Here is a 21,530-nt window from a genome sequence, read left to right on the forward strand (position 1 = left end):
AAAAGAAATAAAGACAAGAACAAAAAGACAAAAATTCTCGCTAAATACTCTTATTTATGGTAAAAATATTTTCTTTAGAGAAAGTAAAAAACAATAACCACCACAAGTATCCATAATATTAAAAATGCGAAAACAACATTATATGTTTCATAACAACTCCAAGGTGACTTTTTATATGACATAGCCAGAGGGAGAGTACTCTGTCTCTGAAAGATGTTGTGTGATGTTTTTCTGCTTTCGTGTGAGAAAAAATCTGCTATTTGTTGCAAAGTATTCGTCATCTACGTAATATTGTCAAGAAGTGGCATCGAATGTCAGTTGTGTTTGACACATTGTTAACATTTTCACCGATTAAAACTCAGGCAACACCATTTGCAAGCGAGGAATACGAATGTAATTACCAAGAAGTTGCCAGAAGTTTCTGTATCAATTGGTGACTTCCAGCAGTGTGTCTTGACGTCGTTCTTCGTTTGATGGATTGACTGATTGACCACTGACAGTGGTCAATGGAAATAAGTCACACTGTCGATGTGTTGCGTGACTGTCATTAGGTAATGGTAAGTGAGAGATCAGTTGTGTTGCCTGTATTCCTTCTCTTGTTAACAAAGGACACAAACTTGTGCGAATACTGACACTGACAGAGGCACGCTCTCTCTCTCTCTTCCTCAGGCTCTCTTGTCTGTGTTTCTCCTTTGGTCTGTCTGTCTCTCCATTTGGTTTGAACCCCTTACATTTACTGTTAGTGTTACTATTAGACAAAACTACACATGCACAGTCACAAACTGAACACACTTTAAGACCTCTCACTCAAATGTGCACCATGATATGCACACAACACACTTACTCTCCTCTGACATGCAGGGCAGCACAACAACACACACAGATGCATGCTTTCTCAGAGCAGGTATAAGTACACCCGTTCCTGTGTTGAAAAGAGATCCTGTCATGGATTTTATAATAATATTGAACTGTAGCGCTCTCTTTGTAAAGACTAAAGTATAAGCTCACAACGCAGTGCCATTATTGAATTATATTTGATTCAAGTCTACATTTTGTGTGTGTGCAGGTGTTGCTTCAAAACTCATCACAGAGGTCTTAATGACAATGTTCAACAATAACAACTACCTCCCAGACTTGAACCACTATCCCCCAACGGGACAGTTATCACCTCCTGCACCAAATTTTCCACCGCAAGAGCCTGTGCCCCCAGTACAAACAGGTTTTGGCGTCGTTCGTACTTCCGGGAACTTCCGCTTCTTGTCACCGACCCAAGTGACTTGTGGACCCCAATGGGCGCCGCCAACATGCAACATGGGCTTGGTTTCAGCGCCAGGAATGGGGGCCAGCTGGCAGCACTCAGTGCCTAGCACCATGCCGTGGGCTAACCCCACTGCCCCTCACTTCAATGCCCAGAGCACCCCATCACACTCACAGACCCTGCCTGTGTATTCCATGCAGATGTAAGTTTGAATAGAATAGAATTTGACACGTATTGTGTTAAAATTGTAAATGTTTATAAGACACTTGAAACAAATATTAGTGGTTTTTTTTAATGAGGAAACAATTATTTTATGTGCATGCATGGTGTGCACTTTGTTCCAAATGTGGTGTTTTTTTTGGTGAAACCTCGTTTTTATTTGAAATTGAATTTGAAGACAATTTTTTATATTTTTAAATCGGGTCTTCAAAGGGAGGGAGTCTTAAAATGGAGGTGAATTAACAGAGGTTTAGGTTATGGACAGAAAATCTAAGAAAACAAGGTCTTACAATGGAAGGAGCCTCGTTTTGAGGGGGGGGGGGGGGGGGGGGGATTTAAAAGGGGGCTTCCACTATATCAGTATATGTTTGCATATGTTTTGGCTGGGTTGTTGGTTGGTTTGGTGCAGGCATTAATTGATGAAATGCACATGTGCTCATTCATTATATGTGGGTTATTTTCAAAAACAAATTGACTGCCAACATTTCAAGTTTCAGAATCAATTAACAAGAAAGGTAAATTTTTGGAATGTTGAATTTGACAAAACAAAACATCAATCAATCAATCAATATGAAGCTTATATAGCGCGTATTCCGTGGGTACAGTTCTAAGCGCTTGTCGAAGAGTTGTCAACACAGGACTAACAAAGAAACTAACATCTACAGACGGACACAAACATGTGTTTTTGGTTTGTCAAATTAAACGTTCCAACAACTTACCTTTCTTATTTTTTGTTTGTGGGTTATTTTGTTCAGATTGAGCATGATGTTTAAATGGTTTCCATGCATGCAGGACTGTGACGCGCCCCCAGACCACCATGATACAGACATCTCCAAAACCATCCCTCCTGCCCAGACCCATGAAGCGCCATCTACAACCTACTCCTGCAGAACTGACAGAGTGAGTCCATCTTTTTAACTTGTATGGTATTCTTTGCATTTTAGCAGTGGTACACAGTGTGTATAGCAGGTGTTTCAGGGATCTGCATCTGTCTCTCGTGAGGGAGTCTAGTTGGTAGTCAACTTGTGTTGCTTAGGTCACAGGTTTAAAACAAGGCTGGGACGGACACAGGTGAAATTTATCATGAGATGATGCAGAGGCAATATCCATGTCCCACCAACGTCGTAGGTAAAAGACTTCAGTAAATCTACGGCATATGCAGGTGGCTGATGACACCTAAAGGCTAAACTGAGGCACACACCAGGGTAGTGCGACTCATAACTGTTGCTGCTAGCTTTCCACTGGGAGGAAGCTACTTAGATTTCTCAGCATAGAATAGTAGAGTATAGCTTAAAAATACAAAACCCACCAGAATCTTAAATACTGACATTGTTTGTTTGCAGCGGCCCATCATCCAAAAGATACCTGAGCGAGAAAATGGCGGCCTGTTTCAAACAGCTGCAGATTTCACCATTAGAAGAGCAGAATGGAAGCAACTCTTTTAACGTTAGTGACAGTGGGGATCCAGGGTTTACGTGGACTGCTGACAAAGGTTGGCAGCGATTCCGAGAAGTGGAGAAAAGGTATTGTAACTGTTGGATGAAGTGTTTATGATTTTGTATTTTAAGGATGAGTCATTCAAAGTGTGTGTCTCGCTCGGAAGAATTCATGTACAAGACTTAAGTATGCTGAAAAATGAATGTGTTAATATGCAGTATTATTTATATATAATGTTAAAATGCGCTGGCATCTTGAACCCGCAGCATTTTTTCGCCCATTTTCTTTTTCCCAACTGTCATTCCTGCTGCTGCTTACCTTACATTTCAGTTTTGACGTTGTTTCAGACTAGAGGTAGATCTACAGCTGGTAGAGGATGCCAGCATGGCTGTGGAAGATAAGCTTGGCTGTGTTGAGTTGCCACAGCAACAAGAAGAGTGTGTTCTCACCATCCCGCTGGAACTGAAAAAGGAAGCCAACAAATGTCACACCGTTCTACCTGAAGCCATCGTCAAGAGCATGTGAGTTGTGCTCGTCAAGGTTTATTTTACTGTGTTGTTTTTTATGCCGTCTGTTTTGAAAAAAAACGGCACTGAGTGAGGTGTTCTAGAGGATGTTGGGAAATAACTTTTGTCGTGTTTGTATGGGTTGTGAAAAAGGGGATACTCTTGCTTTAAAGGCGAAGATCGAGAGGAATTTTTCTGCGAGTACGAAGATTTGATTAATGACCTCCAGATGCGCAACTGACACTCACACCCTCTATCCAACAAGTCTCTGGAACTGTTTAGATAAGCAGTAGTATGGTGGTATCTCTGATTACTGGACCGAGAAAAAAGGGGAAGTCACTGTTTCGTTCACTTTCGTGTCTTCGTGTGAAATTGGAGACGGCCTGTAAATTAGCCTGTGGGCATAGGGAAGCTGGGTGTTAACTAATGATAACAGACTTGGAGGAACGAGTCGCTGTAGCGCATAGCAGACATTCTTTCAAAACTGCGGCTTTAAGTCCCACATGACATGACAGGCCAGTCACTAGCAAGTGTGTGTCTGAAACACGTGGACAAGAAAGCTTGCCTCGCCAGAAGCAAGAGTATTGACTCTTTCACAACCTATACAAACTCGACAGAGTTATTTCCGGAGTTTGTCTATCTGTATTTCAAGGTGTAAATCTTGGTGCAGCAAACCAACATCGTCATAGAAGGACAGCAAGAGCCACGGCTCATATTGGCAAATATTGAAACAACGTCATATTTGGGGGGGGTTTCGCCAGACCCTAGAACTTTTTTTGCCACTTAAAAAAGTATGTGTTTATTCAATTGACAAAGCTAGATTGTGCAAACTTTGCAAAGAAAGTTACTCTCCTCCGACATTTAGTGGACACAGCTTGTGCGGTTTCCGACCATTAAAACACCAGATGCACCTGTGTAAATGAGAAAAATGAAGAGGAACAGACCGACTGACCCTGATTTTGTTGGCCTTGATGTCGGAATTTAAAAAAAAAAGTTCTTTAACATTCTCCAGTCCCCCACCTCTGCTCACATTATTCAATATTAGGATGGCAAGGTTGTTGTATTGACTTGTTTCTGACTTCTTCTTCTTTAGCACCAACCCCTGCACAGACCTAGTATTATACACACCGCCAGAGGAGGTGATCGCCAGCAGCTTGACCGAACTATCCACTTCCAGTTCTAGTCACGTCACCAGCGCATCCTCCTCCAATGCCTCTGCAGTTGATTCGCAAGCTGCCACGGTAACTAGCTGGCCACAGAATTCCTCGTCAGATACCTTCATGTTCCATTCTGGGAGCAAACCACTGTGAGTTTTGTGTCAATATAACACTTACCTCGACAGTACTATTCTTGCACATTATCTATTATAGGCCGAAAAAATTGGACAAAACGCTGCGTGGGTACAATTATCTCCCATAACCATGCGCCACCGTGGATCCCAAGCACTGTCTGAGTGCTTCCCCCTTACAGGATGTAGGTGGCGCGTCCTCTTTCTTTTTTCGCGCGTGACAGTAGGCTGTGTTTCTGCTGCGCTCCCGGATTATTTTGGATTCTAGAGTCTTCTTTTCTGTGTGGATTACCACCTGTTGGATTTTTGTGTGTTATTCCACTTCTGGCTTGAGGCTACGTTGTTTTTCTTCCAACTTGTGCCTCCGTTGTTGTGTGGCGGACTCGGCGTGCCTACCGTCCTACTTCGTGGTGACCGGTCGTCTGCTTCTCGTTTCGCCTCATTCACTTGAGTATTGACCTAATTTTCTTTGAATTTTGTTAATTCTCGATTTTTTAAGGGTACGTACAGGGCGAGGTAGGATGTCTCGTCTTGTTTTGGGCTCTGGTTCTACGGAACCAGAGTCTGCCGGGGGCAACCCTTCTCCGGGCGCACAGCGTCATGTTTTGCGCACGGACAGGGGGACCTTTCGGCGCTCCGACTCTCCCTCCCCAAACGCTTTGCGTTTGCGGCGAGGGAGGGCGGAGAAAGCCTGTTTGAGCAAGCTCAATGCGAGCTTGCTCAAACAGGCTGGGCTTGAACCTGGGACTTCGGGCGGGGCTGCGCCGTCGAAGGTTCGGGGAAGGTCGAGGGGAAAGAAAAAGCGTCTTTCTCCTTCTCCTTCCGTGGAACACGCTTCCCCCCCTTCGACGCCGTTGTCCGGCCCTCAGTCTCAGGCTTCAGCTCCTCCCGGTTTCAAGCCTGGGGGGAAGGTTTCCTTCTCCTCCCTGGCTCGAATCCGGGGGCGGGTCGATTCCCAACCCTCTTTGGGGGTTGGTGAATCTGATCTAGGGGCTACGGGAGAGACTCAGGTTTCGACTTCTTTCTTTTCCGGTGCCTCTCCTGTGCCCTCCTCGGTTTCCACCGCTGTGGAAGCCAGGAGGGACACGGGTCCTCCTCTGAACTCCCTCGCTGGGTCGTCTACTGCTGTTTCGACAGTAGTCTCGGACTCATGGGGGGGGAGATCGGAGGAGATGACGGGGTCTATGAATTCCCTCCCCGCTGGGGTTGGGATGCGAATTGACCCCGTTCAGGGCGGTCCTGTGGGGGCAGGGGTTTCAGGCATCGTGCCTACGACCACTGCTACTACGGTTCCCTCTGACGTCCGTGTGACTGGTGGCTGTCCCTCTATGAAACGCTCCGGCCGACTAGTTACTGGACGTGGAGGTGTTCGACAGAACGTGGTACTTCTGTCGAATGGTCAGGGCGACGGGAACATTGTTTCTGTTGCTCAAACCGACACCTCCGACCGGACCGTCTTGACCCCACGCCATTCCTTAGCGTCTGGTGTTCGGGTGACGGATGGTCCGGACCAAGGGTCCGGAACGGTCCAGGCTTACGGGTCGGGATCGAACCGGACCCACGGGTCCCGACTGGACTTGACCTCCGGGTTTGGTCCGGACGGGACCCATGGTACGGGACCGTACCGGACCTTAGGGTCCGGTGCGGGACAGTACCTCTGGCCCTTGCCGGACCCCCGGACCTACGGGTCCGGATGGTACGGTACGGGACCAGTGGTCCGGTCGGGACCGGACCACCCGACCACCTCTGTTGGTCCGGGTGGTCTGGCACCGAACCGGAACACACCGGACCACCGGACCTACGGGTCCGGATGGTACGGTACGGGACCAGTGGTCCGGTCGGGACCGGACCACCCGACCACCTCTGTTGGTCCGGGTGGTCTGGCACCGAACCGGAACACACCGGACCACCGGACCTACGGGTCCGGATGGTACGGTGTTTCCACGTCCGGACCGAACCACCCGAACACTTTTGTGGGTACGGATGGTTCTGTGCCGAACGGGACCTCCGGATGGTACGGGACCGGACCGGACCACCGGACCGGACCGGACCACCGGAACACCGGACCACTCGACCGGACCGGACCGGACCACCGGAACACCGGACCACCCGACCGGACCGGATCGGCACCCCCGACCGGACCGGACCATTTCTTTTCTGATCAGACCCGATGGGTCCCTGTTCAGTCTATAAATGGCGGGGGTTCGTTGGCTGGACTGACCCAACAGTCGCAGGGTTTTTGTTGTTCTCTCCCTTCGGCTGCTGGAGACGTTTCGTCTTTGGGGCAGGGGTCTTCGCGGCCTCTTGCTTCAGTGGGCGTTTCGTCACAGTCTACTTCATCACTTTCGGCTCCTCCCCCTCAAGCTTCCTACACTCCTGCTGTTGAGGAGTTGTCGGGAAGTGAAGAGGAGAGTGAGTCAGAGGACGATGGGGAGGAGGATCAGGGTCGCCCTGAGGTTAACACTGATCCTCTACCCTTGCCGGTTTCTGATGGAACTTCCGAAGCTATGCTTCGTACTTTCCAACAGTACATGACAGACATCACGCGGCGTCTTGACGCCACGGATGCCTCTCTTAAGCGTCTGTCGTCTAGTGTTCCCAACCCTTCGGTTGACACACAGGACGTGGAGTCTGAGGACGAGAGGCAGGAGGCTCTCCCTCGCACAGCTAGAAGGACGTTTGAACAGTTTCAGGACGTCCTTCCCTCCGACGCCCTCTCGTCCTTGGAGTCCGCTTCGGCCCGGGCGCGGGAGGCACACGCCGCGTCTGCCGGCGGCTCGTTTTATGAACGATCCGGCCGCCAGCAATTCGCGTTCCACCCTAGTCTTAGTGCCACGGTGGAAGCGGCAGCACATCGCCTGAGGAGTACAGATTCACGTGCGAACGCGACCTATGTTCCTCGGGAGGACGCGGATTCAGTGCCGTGCTTTCCTTCGGGAGGCGCACCTCCACTGTTTCCTCGTGTCCAATCTGTTTCGTCCCTCCCTTTTCCCTTTGACTCTCGAACTCTCCCTTTCCAGACTTCGAGTGTTCAGGGTGGGGCTGACGGTGATGTGTTCGTTGGGGAGGTGCCTTCGGTCAAGAAGGTGGAACTGAGCTCTGCTTCGTTCCACAATCTTGAGGCCACCGTTTCTTCCATTGTCGAGGCCCAATCACAGGCCTTGACATGGATGAGCACGCTGTCCACACTGTTGGACCCTCCCGATCGGGCAGAGTCCGATTCCACTCGGGTCCTTGACACGGTTCGAGTGGATCGGGCTTTGCATGCCGTGCGATCGTGCGTGACGACTGCGGCAGAATTGGCCATTGGAACACGGGTCCACTTGTTGGCCCTGTTCCGTGATCATTTTCTGGCTACTTCTTTAGTGCCTCCGGATATGAGGAAGAGTCTGAGGAACACGTTTCCTCAGCCTTCTTCCCTTTTTCATCCGGGCACTGTCCGTTCTGTGGTGGAGTCCACACGCCAGAGGAACACTGATTCTCTGATGGTTGGCCTCGCTGCTTCGGCGACGTCGGCGGGGAGTAAGAGAAGTGCTACAGTCACCTCCAGCTCCCAGCCTCAGAAGAAGAAGAAGAAGAAGCCAGTTTCACTGCCTCCTTCTTCCTCCTCTCAGGCGCCTGTCGCGTTCCCCCCTGCGGCCCCGGCTTCTCGTGCTCCCAAGCGTAAGAAGAAGGGTGCTCAGACAGGTAAGGGTAAGCAGCACCACCAGGGGGGTGGTCGCAAGCCTGCGCCTGCCCGCCAGCAGAATTTTCAGTGAGTCCCGGCCCTACGTTGACGCCCCCTCAAGTTGCCCCTCTTTCGTCCGTCGGTTCCCTTTTTCGGGCCCGCGACATGTGGGGCAGACTGGTCTCCAACCAGTTTATCTTGAGGGTGGTGGGGTCGGGGTTTTCTCTACCGCTGTCGTCACAACCTCCATTGTCCGCTCTACCTTTGACGTTCCCCCCTCCTCGAGACCCTGCCAGATGGCAGGCTCTTCAAGACGAGGTGAACTCGTTGGTCGAGAAGAAGGCTGTCTACCCCCTTTCTCAGCCTTCTCCGGGGTTCTACTCCCGCCTGTTCACCGTCCCCAAAAAGGACGGCAGGTTCAGGCCGGTGTTGGACCTCTCCACCTTGAACTTGTACCTTCGCAGGTGCAAGTTCAAGATGGAAACCCCTTCGTCGGTCCGGTTGGCCATCCGGCCAAACGATTGGGCCACGTCTGTGGACCTCCAGGATGCTTACTTCCACATCCTGGTGGCCCCGGGGTACCGACATCTGCTCCGGTTTGTTTGGGAGGGCACAGTGTTCGAGTTTCGGGCCCTCCCATTCGGCCTGTCCTTGGCCCCGCTGATTTTTACAAAGGTGGTCAAGGAGCTGGCGGCGTTGGTCAGAGCTCAGGGTGTGCGTCTGCGTCAATATTTGGACGATTGGCTCACCCTGGCCCAGTCTCGCGATCAATGCCTCCAACACACCCGGCAGGTCCTGGAACGGACCCATGCTTTGGGGTTCCAGATACAGTGGCACAAGTCAGACCTCGTGCCAGCCCAGCAGTTTTGCTACTTGGGGATGGCGTTCGACACAGTGCTTTACACTGTGTCTCCCTCCCCGGACAGAATCCTCTCCCTGAGGCGAAAGATCCTCTCCATTCAGGCTTGCCGCGCTGTTCCTCACAGGCGGCTGGCGGAACTGTTGGGTTCCATGGAGTCTGTCGCTCTGCTGCTGCCCCTTGCAAGGCTACACAAACGTCCCCTGCAACGGGCAGTAGCAGATCGGACTTCCAGGCCTCTCGATTACACCGAGTTGGTCCAGATCGGGCCTTGGTTTCACGAGGCTGTAGTCCAATGGCTGGACCCGATCTGGCTCAACTCTGCGGTGCCTATCCAACCGAGACGGCCGTCTCTCTTCCTGTACACCGACGCTTCTACGCGGGGTTGGGGGGCCCACCTGGACCTGCACGAGGCCCAGGGGGTCTGGACCCAGGAGGAGTCCCTCCTACACATCAACTTTCTAGAGTTGGAGGCGGTTCGTCGGGCTCTGCTGGAGTTTCGCCTCCTGATTCGGGATCAGGATGTGTTGGTCCACGGGGACAACACCACATGCCTAGCTTACCTTCGCCACCAGGGGGGCACCAATTCTCGGTCCCTCTCCCTGTTAGCGGAGGAGATTCTGCTCTGGTGCCAGACCAATCAGGTCCGGATGTCAGTCCAATTCGTTCCGGGGAAACTGAACGCCCTGGCCGACATTCTCAGTCGGGGCGATCAGGTTCTCCCCACAGAATGGACCATCGCTCACAACGTTCTACGGCGTCTGTGGGCAAGGTGGGACCGTCCTCTGATCGATCTGTTCGCAACTCGATTCAGCGCTCGGCTTCCCAGGTACGTCAGCCCCTTTCGAGACACGAATGCGTTCCACGTGGACGCATTCACTCTCTCGTGGAGGCTCCTCGATGCTTACGCCTATCCCCCGACATCTCTGATTCCGAGGGTACTGGCAAAGTATCTGCAGGAACGGCCAAGACTGATTTTGGTCGCGCCTTACTGGCCAACAGCTCCGTGGTTTCCAGATCTTCGCGGTCTCACCCACGTAGACCCTCTACCTCTGAATCTGGACGGGGGAAGTCTGCTCCAGCCTCGATCAGGCCTCCCTCATCCACGTCCAGAGAGTCTGTGCTTGACCGCATGGCTCTTGTGCGCTCCAAACTGCTTGCACTAGGATTGCACAAGAGTTCAGTAGAGTTTTCCTTGAACGCTAAGAGGCGATCAACTAATCAGCTCTATGACTTACGCTGGAGAGCTTGGGCCTCCTTCGCCTTGTCCAAGGGGATAAAGCCGCTTTATCCCTCAACACAGGACTTGGCCAACTTCCTGGTGGAAGTGTATCAAAAGAAGAGTCTTTCTTCTAAGACTCTTCTTGGATACAAATCTGCCATCACTTCCACGATTGCGGCTGCTACTGGTCGCAGACCTGAACACTTGATCAGTTCCTCCCTCATTGCTAATGTCCTTTCGGGTATTAGCAATGCAGCGGTGTCTAAACCTCGGGTTTCATTTCCCAAGTGGGATGTCTTCCTGGTTCTCAAACTCCTGCGTAGCAAGGAGTTTGAACCCCTGGCAGGCATTAGTATCAAGTTCCTGACTTTTAAGACTGTGTTCCTCATCGCTTTAGCCACTTGCCGTAGACTCAGTGGTATTCAAGCTTTGAGTGGCCTGGAATTTGACATTGAGTTCACCACACATCAGGTGACGTTGGCTTTCCTACCAGACTTTCGAGCCAAGAATCAGAATGCCTCGGAGTTGTCCAAACCAGTAGTCATTCAAGCCTTGGCTCCCACTCTTGAACATGATGACCCTGATCGCTTCCTCTGCCCAGTACGTGCCCTTAGAGTGTACCTGGATAGAACACGTAGCTTTCGGTCTTCTAAGCGGTCACTGTTTGTCTCGCTTAATCCGAAGTACCAATCGGATATTTCTAGACAAACTTTAGCTCGTTGGCTGACCTTGCTTATCAAACAGGCTTATGTTCATGCTCAAGTGGATGTGGTCCCTGACATCAGGGCACACGAGATTCGGGCTATCGGCTCCTCGTTGGCGCACGTGCGGGGTGCCTCGCTCCAAAGCATAATGGCGGTCGCGTTCTGGAAGACTCCAGCCACGTTTATTAACCACTATATGCGAGACTTTTCCAGTCTCAGGCTTGACCAGTCGTATGGCATTGCCAAAGCAGTGGTTGCCAGCATGGTCACGTCAGTCTAAGGTATTTTTCTTGGGTATATTTTCTTTTACAGTAGTACTGTTCGAAAATTGCCTGGGTATCTTAATCCTTGGATTTAAGTGATTTTGATTAAGGAGTTTAATACTCTACATATCACCCTCACACCACTCTGGTATTCTGTGCAAGAATAGTACTGTCGAGGTAAGTGTTATATTGACTGTAAGGCTTCTTTTTAAGCCTACTGTCTATATGATACTTACCGAGACAGTACTATTAGAGTTTCCCTCCCGCCTCCCCTCTTGATATGTTATGGGCTTTTTGAGGGTCTGCAGCTCATAAAGAAAGAGGACGCGCCACCTACATCCTGTAAGGGGGAAGCACTCAGACAGTGCTTGGGATCCACGGTGGCGCATGGTTATGGGAGATAATTGTACCCACGCAGCGTTTTGTCCAATTTTTTCGGCCTATAATAGATAATGTGCAAGAATAGTACTGTCTCGGTAAGTATCATATAGACAGTAGGCTTAAAAAGAAGCCTTACATTTTGTGGTGAAACGATTTTTTAGTGGACCCCCCCTTTTAAGACCCACCAATTTAAAACTTCTCCCTTTTTAAGACCTTGATTTTTTTCAGATCTTCTGTTCATAACGTCTTTAAATTTACCCCCATTTTAAGACACCTTCCTTTTTAAGACCCGGCCCAATTTTCTCAGAATTGTGGAGGTCTTAAAAGGGGGTTCCACTGTATTGAAACATCTTTTTACTGTGATTGAAATGGTTAACAGGGGTCGACACTAACTTATTTGGCCTGGGGCCACACTGGCCCCAGAGATGGAAATTGCTGGGGCGGAAAAAAAAAAATCTGGGGCCCACTCTCAGTATTCACGTGCGGCAATGCATTGTCTGTTTTTCTTCATCGTACTGAAGCCAGGGAAATTCTTTCAACCATTTGACATTGAAATTACGACAGCGCTTCGCGCTTTTGGCTGCATCGGTTTCCTTTTTTCGTTTCTCTCCACCCTGTTCTTCATCTTCATTGCCATGTCTTTTTACACCAGGGATGTGTCGCCACATTTTGCGTTTGGCATTTGAAGGCGATACTTATCTCTCACGCTAAAGAGCACAATCTGGGAGTTATTTCCCTTACGACATTGTCCTTCGACGATTTGAATGTGTTTTTTTCTTGACTGCGGCATTGATCGTAACGCAAATTTCAGTGACGACTTTGACTGGCGATTTTTGAGTCACTTGAGAAAAAGTGACTCTATGTAATCGGTCAGTGTTAGTCTGTCCGGCCGGCCGTCTGGCCGGCCGTCCGGCCGGCCGTCCGTAGACACCACCTTAACGTTGGACTTTTCTCGGAAACTATCAAAGCGATCGGGCTCATATTTTGTTTAGTCGTGACCTCCAATGACCTCTACACTTTAACGATGGTTTCGTTGACCTTTGACCTTTTTCAAGGTCACAGGTCAGCGTCAAAGGAAAAATTAGACATTTTATATCTTTGACAAAGTTCATCGGATGTGATTGAAACTTTGTAGGATTATTCTTTACATCAAAGTATTTACATCTGTAGCCTTTTACGAACGTTATCAGAAAAACAAGGGAGATAACTAGCCTTTTCTGTTCGGCAACACACAACTTAACGTTGGGCTTTTCTCGGAAACTATAAAAGTGACCGGGCTCAAATTTTATGTGAACGTGACTCCCAGTGACCTCTACACTTTGACGTCTGCTTTGGTGACCTTTGACCTTTTTCAAGGTCACAGGTATGTCTTGAAGGAAAAAAATTGAAATATCATATCTCTGAAACTATTCATCGGATTTGATTCAAACTTTATAGGATTATTCTTTACATCAAATTATTTACATCTGTATTGTGTTGTGAATAGCAATTTCTTCCTGTCCATCTGATGCCTCATATAATATTCAGAACTGCGAAAGTGACTCGATCGAGCGTTTGCTCTTCTTGTTAGTGATTGGCTCTGGCATTAGAATTTTCGGTTTGTCATTGTTGGAATTTATCCTGGGGCGGAGTGGGCCCCAAGCTTCGGCAATGTTTGGGGCGGAACACAAAACTCTGGGGCGTTCCGCCCCCCGCCCCCGCTAGTGTCGAACCCTGGTTAAGATTGCAAGATGCTCGCACTGAAGGAGAAAAAAAAACCATGAAAAAACTTGTCAGCACTGTTACTTTCTTTTAAAACATTTGTCGTACTTTTGTAAACTCGTATTTCTGCTTGACTGGTTTTAGCTGCCAGCAGTCTTATTCCCAGACTCAGAGGACAATAGGTCAGTTCAACCTGGATCGAACAAATTTGTGGGTCCAAATGTTCTGGCTACATATTTATAGTTGTGTCGGAATTGAGACCTCCTATTTGTTAAAACTATCGGTGGTCGACCGGCCAAGGGTCAGAATAATGCGTCAGATCGAAAATGTATGTGTTTATCACCGAAGATTAAGGCCTGATAATACTGTAGCCAGTGTATTTTTATATAATTTTTAATGTGATTTTCAACTCATCAAACTCATGTCTGTTTCATTCATACAACAGGATAAACAGCGGAGCTGCAGACCTGGAGATGTTTGACCTCATGGATGATGACATGGACCTTTGACCTTACGCACCATAAAGTCACGTGATACACGTACTTCATGATTTTACAGCCTCCGTGTGACATCCAGCAAGCTCAAAAAGCCTGCTTTGTGTGTGTGTGTGGTCAAGATTCTGATGTGCCATGCGGATTCAAGCGTTGCAATTACACCATTAACGCTGCTCATGTCAATGCTATTGAGTTGACCAGAATAACATGATGCATACGAAAGGCGTTTGGGTGATTACTGCTAAGTTAACACTGCCCTCTGCAGTCTTTGAAGCCTTGGTGCAGTTATTACAGGCAAATGGCTCCTACCTGGAAAACTAACGGCTGGTTTCCACAGCCTCTTGCAATCAGTGAGTCAGCCTCCATGGAAGACAAAGGCAGCTATATAATTGGCCTAGTGGAGTAGACACAACTGTTTAAAAAATATTATTGCGAGGTGGTGTACCCAAGATGGAAACTAGGGATTGCTATCCACAATGCAAGAGCAGTCTGCTTTAGACGTACACTACTACCAGAGCGATTGCTATCCACAATGCAGAAACAGTCTGCTTTAGATGGACACTACTACAGTGATTGCTATCCACAATGCAGAAACAGTCTGCTTTAGATGGACACTACTACTACAGCCATTGCTATCCACAATACAGAAACAGTCTGCTTTAGATGGACACTACTACTACAGTGATTGCTATCCACAATGCAGAAACAGTCTGCTTTAGATGGACACTACTACTACAGTGATTGCTATCCACAATGCAGAAACAGTCTACTTTAGATGGACACTACTACTACAGCGATTGCTATCCACAATGCTGAAACAGTCTACTTTCGATGGACACTACTACTAGTGTGATTGCTATCCACAACGCAGAAGCAGTCTGCTTAAGATGAACACTACTACTAGAGCGATTGCTATCCACAATGCAGAAGCAGTCTACTTTCGACGGACACTACTACTAGAGCGATTGCTATCCTCAATGCAGAAGCAGTCTACTTATGATGGACACTACTACCAAAGCGATTGCTATCCACAATGCAAAAGCAGCCTGCTTTAGATGGACACAGCGATTGCTATCCACAATGCAGGAGCAGTCTGCTTTTGAATCCCAGCTTGAACTTTTCAGCCAGGGCTGTGAGTGTCTTCTCCTGGAGACAGTAAAACGGAAGAGGAGACAGTAAAACGGAAGACATGAGATGGCTGCTGGGTGTTTTCACCAGCAACGGGGAGTGGGGGACAGTGAGGGCTGAGTTGTTCCAAGACTCAGAGGACGATAAATTAGTTGGACCTGGCTTCAAAATGTGTATGTGTCCAAATGCACTAGGAATGTCTGTTTAGTAGGAAAAATGTTGATCAGAAGATCGAACATTTTGGATGGTCAACCAACCATTGCTCAGAATAATAGGTCAAAACTAAAACGTATGTGTCAGTGACCGAAGACTGAGGCCTGAGATTGACAATTTAAGGGTCCGACCTCCTACATGTCAAAAATGTCGGATGGTCGACCGGCCAGGAGTCGGAGCAATGCGTCAAATCTTAAACGTAGGCGTCGGTGACCGAAGAAATATGTAGGTCTAAATGCCCTGATTTATTCGTTCAGTAAGAAAATGTTACATGACAAAATAGTCAGTTAGTCAGTGGTCATAGCAATGCATCAAATCTGAAACGTATGCGTCAGTGACTGAAGACCAAGGCCTGAGAATGGCAATACTGCCAATAGAAGGGATGTGGCACTATACAGACAAGGCATTTGATTTGCTTCTCATTGAAGAGTGACTGAAGTAGAAGGATTTCAGCAGTGGTGCCCAGGTCGTCTATCTCAGTAATCATGGATTAGAGACATCAGTACCAAACCAAGGGCTGTTACTACATGTACTGTGGAATCCCCCTTTTAAGACACCTGTATTTAAGACGCCCTCCTACCGGCACGGTTGGCCTAGTGGTAAGGCGTCCGCCCCGTGATCGGGAGGTCGTGGGTTCGAACCCCGGTCGGGTCATACCTAAGACTTTAAAATTGGCAATCTAGTGGCTGCTCCGCCTGGCGTCTGGCATTATGGGGTTAGTGCTAGGACTGGTTGGTCCGGTGTCAGAATAATGTGACTGGGTGAGACATGAAGCCTGTGCTGCGACTTCTGTCTTGTGTGTGGCGCACGTTATATGTCAAAGCAGCACCGCCCTGATATGGCCCTTCGTGGTCGGCTGGGCGTTAAGCAAACAAACAAAAAGACGCCCTCCTTTTTAAGACCTTGTTTTCTCAGACTTTCTGTTCATAACCTCTGTAAATGTACCCCCATTTTAAGACTCCCTCCTATTTAAAACCAGATTTTCTCAGATTTTTTTAGGACTTAAAAGGGGGGTTCCACTGTAATTGAAATATAATACAGTCCAACCTTTCCACGACGTCTACCCAAAGGACCGCAACTGAAAGTGGTCATCATAGACATGTGGTCGCTATGGAGAGGTGAATATATACGAGTACCGGGGATCCTTTGGGGTGGTCATTATTGAGAAGTGGTCACCAGGGTATATCCTGACTGTCTGAGTAAAATGAATGCTGATCTCACCTTATCCCATGGTGGTAAACAAAATGTCCACACTCTGGAGGCACAAAGCTTAGGCCAAAAAAAAAAATAGGTCTGTTTACGGTAACATAGGCCAAAAAAATAGGGTCGGTAGGTCGGGATTTTTATTTATTTATTTTTTTTTCAAAAAAACCATATTTTTACGTTATTTTGCAAAAAAAACCAAGTTTTTTTTTTTTTTTTTTCCCAAATGCCAAAAAAAAGTCTAGGGTCGTGCGAAAAAAATAGGGTCAGTCGGGTTACCGTAAACAGACTTTTTTGTGTTTTTTGCCTTAAAACTGAAGTTTGAATGGAATGCGTTCCTTTGTTGTGACTCCTATTCATACACCAGTGCTTTGCTTTGCTGATGTCAAAGTCGGAGGTTATCGGTACATGTGTATGAACGCGTGCATGCCTGGATAACTGACTGTTGTGCATTCCTGTAGATATTGTGTACACCAATTAACATGGGTGGGACTGAAAAATGTCATTAATCCTGAAGAATTTGAAGGGCGGGGAGGTCTGGGGGCCCACAGACGCTGAAGAATTTGAAGGGCGGGGAGGTCTGGGGGCCCACAGACGCTGAAGAATTTGAAGGACGGGGAGGTCTGGGGGCCCACAGACGCTGAAGGATTTGTAAAATTAGCAACCAAAAAAACGTCACCAGACATTACGAATCCGGATTTCCGGCATATACCGGAAGAATCCCACCCATGAATTAAATGTGCCATGGTCAATCGATTCCAGATCTCTGGTGTTAACTTGGTGTTTTACTATTGTAAACTGCTTTTTGTACAGTCTAATTGTGTAACTGGTGTTTGAGCTGTGTGTTAAAAAATACAAAAGGATATTATTCTACTACTAATCTACTGCACATAGACAATTAGAAAAAGAATCGTTTGCCCTTCAATGTATCACATTGTAGGTCTAAAATCTGACTGAGACTCTGAGACAATTGCCTTACAGTGCAACTTATTGTACATCTTATACTGGTGCTCTGTGTTGTCATGGTGTGTTACTGTAAATCTAAACATGTCCCGTAAATCTAAAATGTCCCGTAAATCTAAAATGTACTGTAAATCTAAACATGTCCTGTAAATCTAAACATGTCCCGTAAATCTAAAATGTTCTGTAAATCTAAAATGTCCCATAATTTTAAAATGTCTGCTTTACTTTGTGTAAACTGTGCTCTGTGACTTTTTGTTGGTGCTTCCCGTCAACTGTGACTGCCATAGTGAGCGATTCAGAACGAACTCTTTGGGGAAGAGACAGTCCTGTTGGTGTCAGCAATGGTATTGACTGCCTTTGATCAATCCATGCTGAGTAAACATGATAAAACCATCCTTTTATTTTGACACAGATAGTGGAACCCCCCATTTAAGACCCCCTCAATTTAAGTCTCCCTCCTTTTTAAGACACTGCTGTCACAGATGTTCTGTCGTAACCTCTGTAGATTTACCTTCATTTCAAGACCCTTCCATTTCAGGACCTATCCCCCGCGGGTTAGGGGGAAGAATTTACCCGATGCTCCCCCCCCGGTGGGTTAAGGGGAAGAATTTACCCGATGCCCCCCCCCCCCCCCCTCCTCGCGGGTTAGGGGGAAGAATTTACCCGATGCTCCCCAGGGAGGGAGAAAAACAGTCATATAGGTTTTCGCATCCATAGGAGGTAATCGGAACCGACCAAACAGACTGAGCCAGTAGCGCGACATATGTCGTGACAACCAGGTGACAGTATACGTAAAGTAGCGCGACATATGTCGTGACAACCAGGTGACAGTATACGTAAAGTAGCGCGACATATGTCGTGACAACCAGGTGACAGTATACGTAAAGTAGCGCAACATATGTCGTGACAACCAGGTAACAGTATACTTAAAGTAGCGCGACATATGTCGCGACAACCAGCCCAAGGGTCAAAAGGGGGGGTTCCACTGTAGCAGATTGACATAGTCACAGGTGTCGCCTAAGAAATAAATTCAACAACAAAAATATTCCTACTCTGCACAGACTGCAGCTACACTTTTGATCTAGGGTATGTCTTCAAGTGGAGGGCTGCTCTTTCTCCGCTTGAAAGCCCGGACAGTTCTGTGGCAATGAACATGACGTGTGCAGCAGAACGGTACCTCCCACCGCGGGTTAGGGGGAAGAATTTACCCGATGCTCCCCAGCATGTCGTAAGAGGCGACTAACGGATTCTGTTTCTCCTTTTACCCTTGTTAAGTGTTTCTTGTATAGAATATATATAGTCAATGTTTGTAAAGATTTTAGTCAAGCAGTATGTAAGAAATGTTAAGTCCTTTGTACTGAAAACTTGCATTCTCCCAGTAAGGTAATATATTGTACTACGTTGCAAGCCCCTGGAGCAATTTTTTGATTAGTGCTTTTGTGAACAAGAAACAATTAACAAGTGGCTCTATCCCATCTCCCCCCCCTTTCCCCGTCGCGATATAACCTTCGTGGTTGAAAACGACGTTAAACACCAAATAAATAAATAAAGAACGGTACCTTTGACGTGACAGGGAGACTGCCGTCGCCCTTCACAGCAGGCTCTGCCGAGTTGTTGGCCTTTGAAATTGCGAGTTATTTACAGCTCCTCGGCAACACCTGTGGATTGTAGAGTTCTGTTTGAGATAGGGTCTGGCGGCTGCTGTCTCCCTGTATGTTCTTGGTTTCCTTTGCGTAAACAAAACAGTTTTTATAGGGCTAAGAAATAAGCTCTAAAATTATTATTATTATTATTATTATTCAAATTCTCAATCCTATTTGATTGGACTTCGCCTCCAAAGTTGATTGTTGTGTTCCGACACTCCGTTACACTAACAAGATTAAGTGGTAGTTTTGGAGTTCCTGAACTAGACCTGTGAGAAAAAAAGAACAGAAACGGTTGAATGAGATTGACGTTGTCTGCGACTGTGTGTGACAAAAATCAGACTGATGATAGGTAAATGAAGGAGAAAAACGTCAATGGTTGGATGATTTACATGCATGTGAATTTGATTTTTGTATTTGTGCATATTAACCAGATTGTTTGGTTAGCATGCATATACAATAGAAGTAACATAAATGCAGATCTGTGTAGTTGTACACATTATATGATCTGCATGTATACATGTCCATGAGTGCTAGAGATGACAGGGTTGAACCTTAGCGAGTTATGAATCCAGCATCATTATTATTTTCTATGTGTAATTGCAATTATTACCGGGCAGTCAGATACACAAAACTTGTCAAAATGTCGGCACAGCTCTTTTAGATTCGGCAGCGAAGGAATAAATTGATAACATTATTTATAGAGGGGTTAGTCTGCTGGAAAGATGCTGTTTGAATGGTGTAAACAGTCCATCAGGTTATTTCTCAATGAATAAAAGTGTACAAAACTGTGCATTTGTCATCCATGTACAAGAATATTGTATGAAATGGGTAATGAACATTGTATATGAAGTATTATTGATAATGTATCAGGGGTGTATCACTGTATATAGAGAATACTTGGAGATTGCAGAAATAATGACATATTAACACAGCAGTGGTAATTAAATTCAGAAATTAATTTATTCTGGTCTGTATGGTGATTGGAAAATGCATGAATAAAGGGGTGAATGGATAATGAATTATATAACCTATTGTAGTGGGTTCATGGACATTATGTGAATGAAACGTTTAAATGGATAATGCAATAAAAGTGTATGTAATGGGTTCTTGGTTTTATGTGCATGTAAGGTGTACATGGGTAATGCAGCTTTAAATGTGCAAAAGCTGTGCAAAGAGCTGTGTAGAAAGAAACAAGATGCTTTTGAAGATGTAATGAATGTACATGCCTTTGTGTTTGTGGCATCTGCTTTTAATTTGAATGTGGACAAAGAACTGGTCAAAACAATGTTAATAAAATTCAGAAATGAATTTATTGTGTTCTGTACATGTATTTTACACAAACATATGCATATATTGACCACACACTGTACATCATATTTGTTGCTGTTCACCATTCTCTTTGGAAGCATTCCATGTCTCTTTCAATTTGAAATCTCTGTCCCACACAGACACCCCCCCTCTCTCTCTCTCACACACACACACACACACACACACACACACACACACACACACACACACACACACACACACACAGAGGTGATGAAGTATTTACAAAATACACAATTGACAATTCAACCACAATCGCAACAAGGAGAATCAGCTGCACCCTGGACCAAAACGTCTCAGTGCACAGACGTTGGTTATCATGTGACAGTCAACAGCGGGTATGCATGATCATGAGACAAATGATTGAACATCAACTCCCAGCCCACTCACAGAATCAACAGCGCACTCAAGCTTGAACATTGGTCAACCACCTCACCTCACCTCACCTACGCCTGTGACCCCGTCTGGGGTATAGGCCGCCAATATTGGTCAACCAGGCCACAGTTAATCATTACAAATTCTGGAAGGCCCAAAGCTGTGTCTTAAAGGCACAGTAAGCCTCCCGTAAACCATCACAGAGCTCCCCGAGCGTCTACATACAGTACAAGCATACTTCCATTTAAACGCTCACCGAACGGGAACATCCTGGCTGCTTTCTGTCGAGCGTGAGAAATTTTCAAAGAATTTATTTTCGTGGACTTGGCCCTGAAGAACAATGGCGCCTCGTTTTGGTGCTGGACGGCTGTTATGAATATCCCGGAAATCACGCCCGGACAGTAAGCCTCCCGTAAACCATCACAGATACTGTCAGGCTTTTACACACAGTACAAACACCCTTCCATTTGAACGCTCACCAAACGGGAACATCCTAGGTGCCCTACGTAAAGAGCGAGCAATTTTTAAAGAATTAATTTTGCAGATTGTCTCGAACACTTTTTGGACCCATCCTGAACTCAGGTCAAAAATGAGTTACTTCCCTTAAACTGGCGACAGCCGTGGATCGATGATTATGAGAATGTTTTTGGACCGTGGTGCGTTTTTGCGCTAGACCT

The 21,530-nt window shown here is 46.9% G+C and overlaps 1 protein-coding gene and 1 long non-coding RNA gene across 2 annotated transcripts; one reads left to right on the forward strand and one right to left on the reverse strand.

Moving 5' to 3' along the window:
- The first annotated feature begins 199 nt into the window (after positions 1-199).
- On the forward strand, positions 200-20,460 carry LOC138975714 (uncharacterized). The gene is made up of 7 exons (XM_070348470.1): positions 200-557; positions 1,067-1,460; positions 2,270-2,377; positions 2,821-3,000; positions 3,262-3,435; positions 4,514-4,726; positions 13,951-20,460. The coding sequence occupies exons 2-7, from the start codon at positions 1,099-1,101 to the stop codon at positions 14,012-14,014; spliced, it is 1,101 nt and encodes a 366-aa protein (XP_070204571.1). The 5' UTR covers positions 200-557; positions 1,067-1,098; the 3' UTR covers positions 14,015-20,460.
- Positions 20,444-21,470, reverse strand: LOC138975718 (uncharacterized). Its single transcript, XR_011458720.1, has 2 exons — positions 20,641-21,470; positions 20,444-20,609 (listed from the first exon to the last, which is right to left on the reverse strand). It is a non-coding gene; the product is annotated as an uncharacterized lncRNA (long non-coding RNA).
- Between the last annotated feature and the right edge of the window lie 60 nt (positions 21,471-21,530).

This window comes from Littorina saxatilis, linkage group LG9 (assembly GCF_037325665.1).
Source record: "Littorina saxatilis isolate snail1 linkage group LG9, US_GU_Lsax_2.0, whole genome shotgun sequence".
In the NCBI taxonomy this organism is placed as follows: Eukaryota; Metazoa; Mollusca; class Gastropoda; order Littorinimorpha; family Littorinidae; genus Littorina; species Littorina saxatilis.

Excerpts from the sequence above, each read along its gene's own strand:
- LOC138975714 (XM_070348470.1), top strand. The coding sequence starts at position 1,099 with ATGACAATGTTCAACAATAACAACTACCTCCCAGACTTGAACCACTAT. Across the intron at positions 1,461-2,269 it reads CCTGTGTATTCCATGCAGAT|GACTGTGACGCGCCCCCAGA; the intron begins GTAAGTTTGAAT and ends CCATGCATGCAG. Across the intron at positions 2,378-2,820 it reads ACTCCTGCAGAACTGACAGA|CGGCCCATCATCCAAAAGAT; the intron begins GTGAGTCCATCT and ends GTTTGTTTGCAG.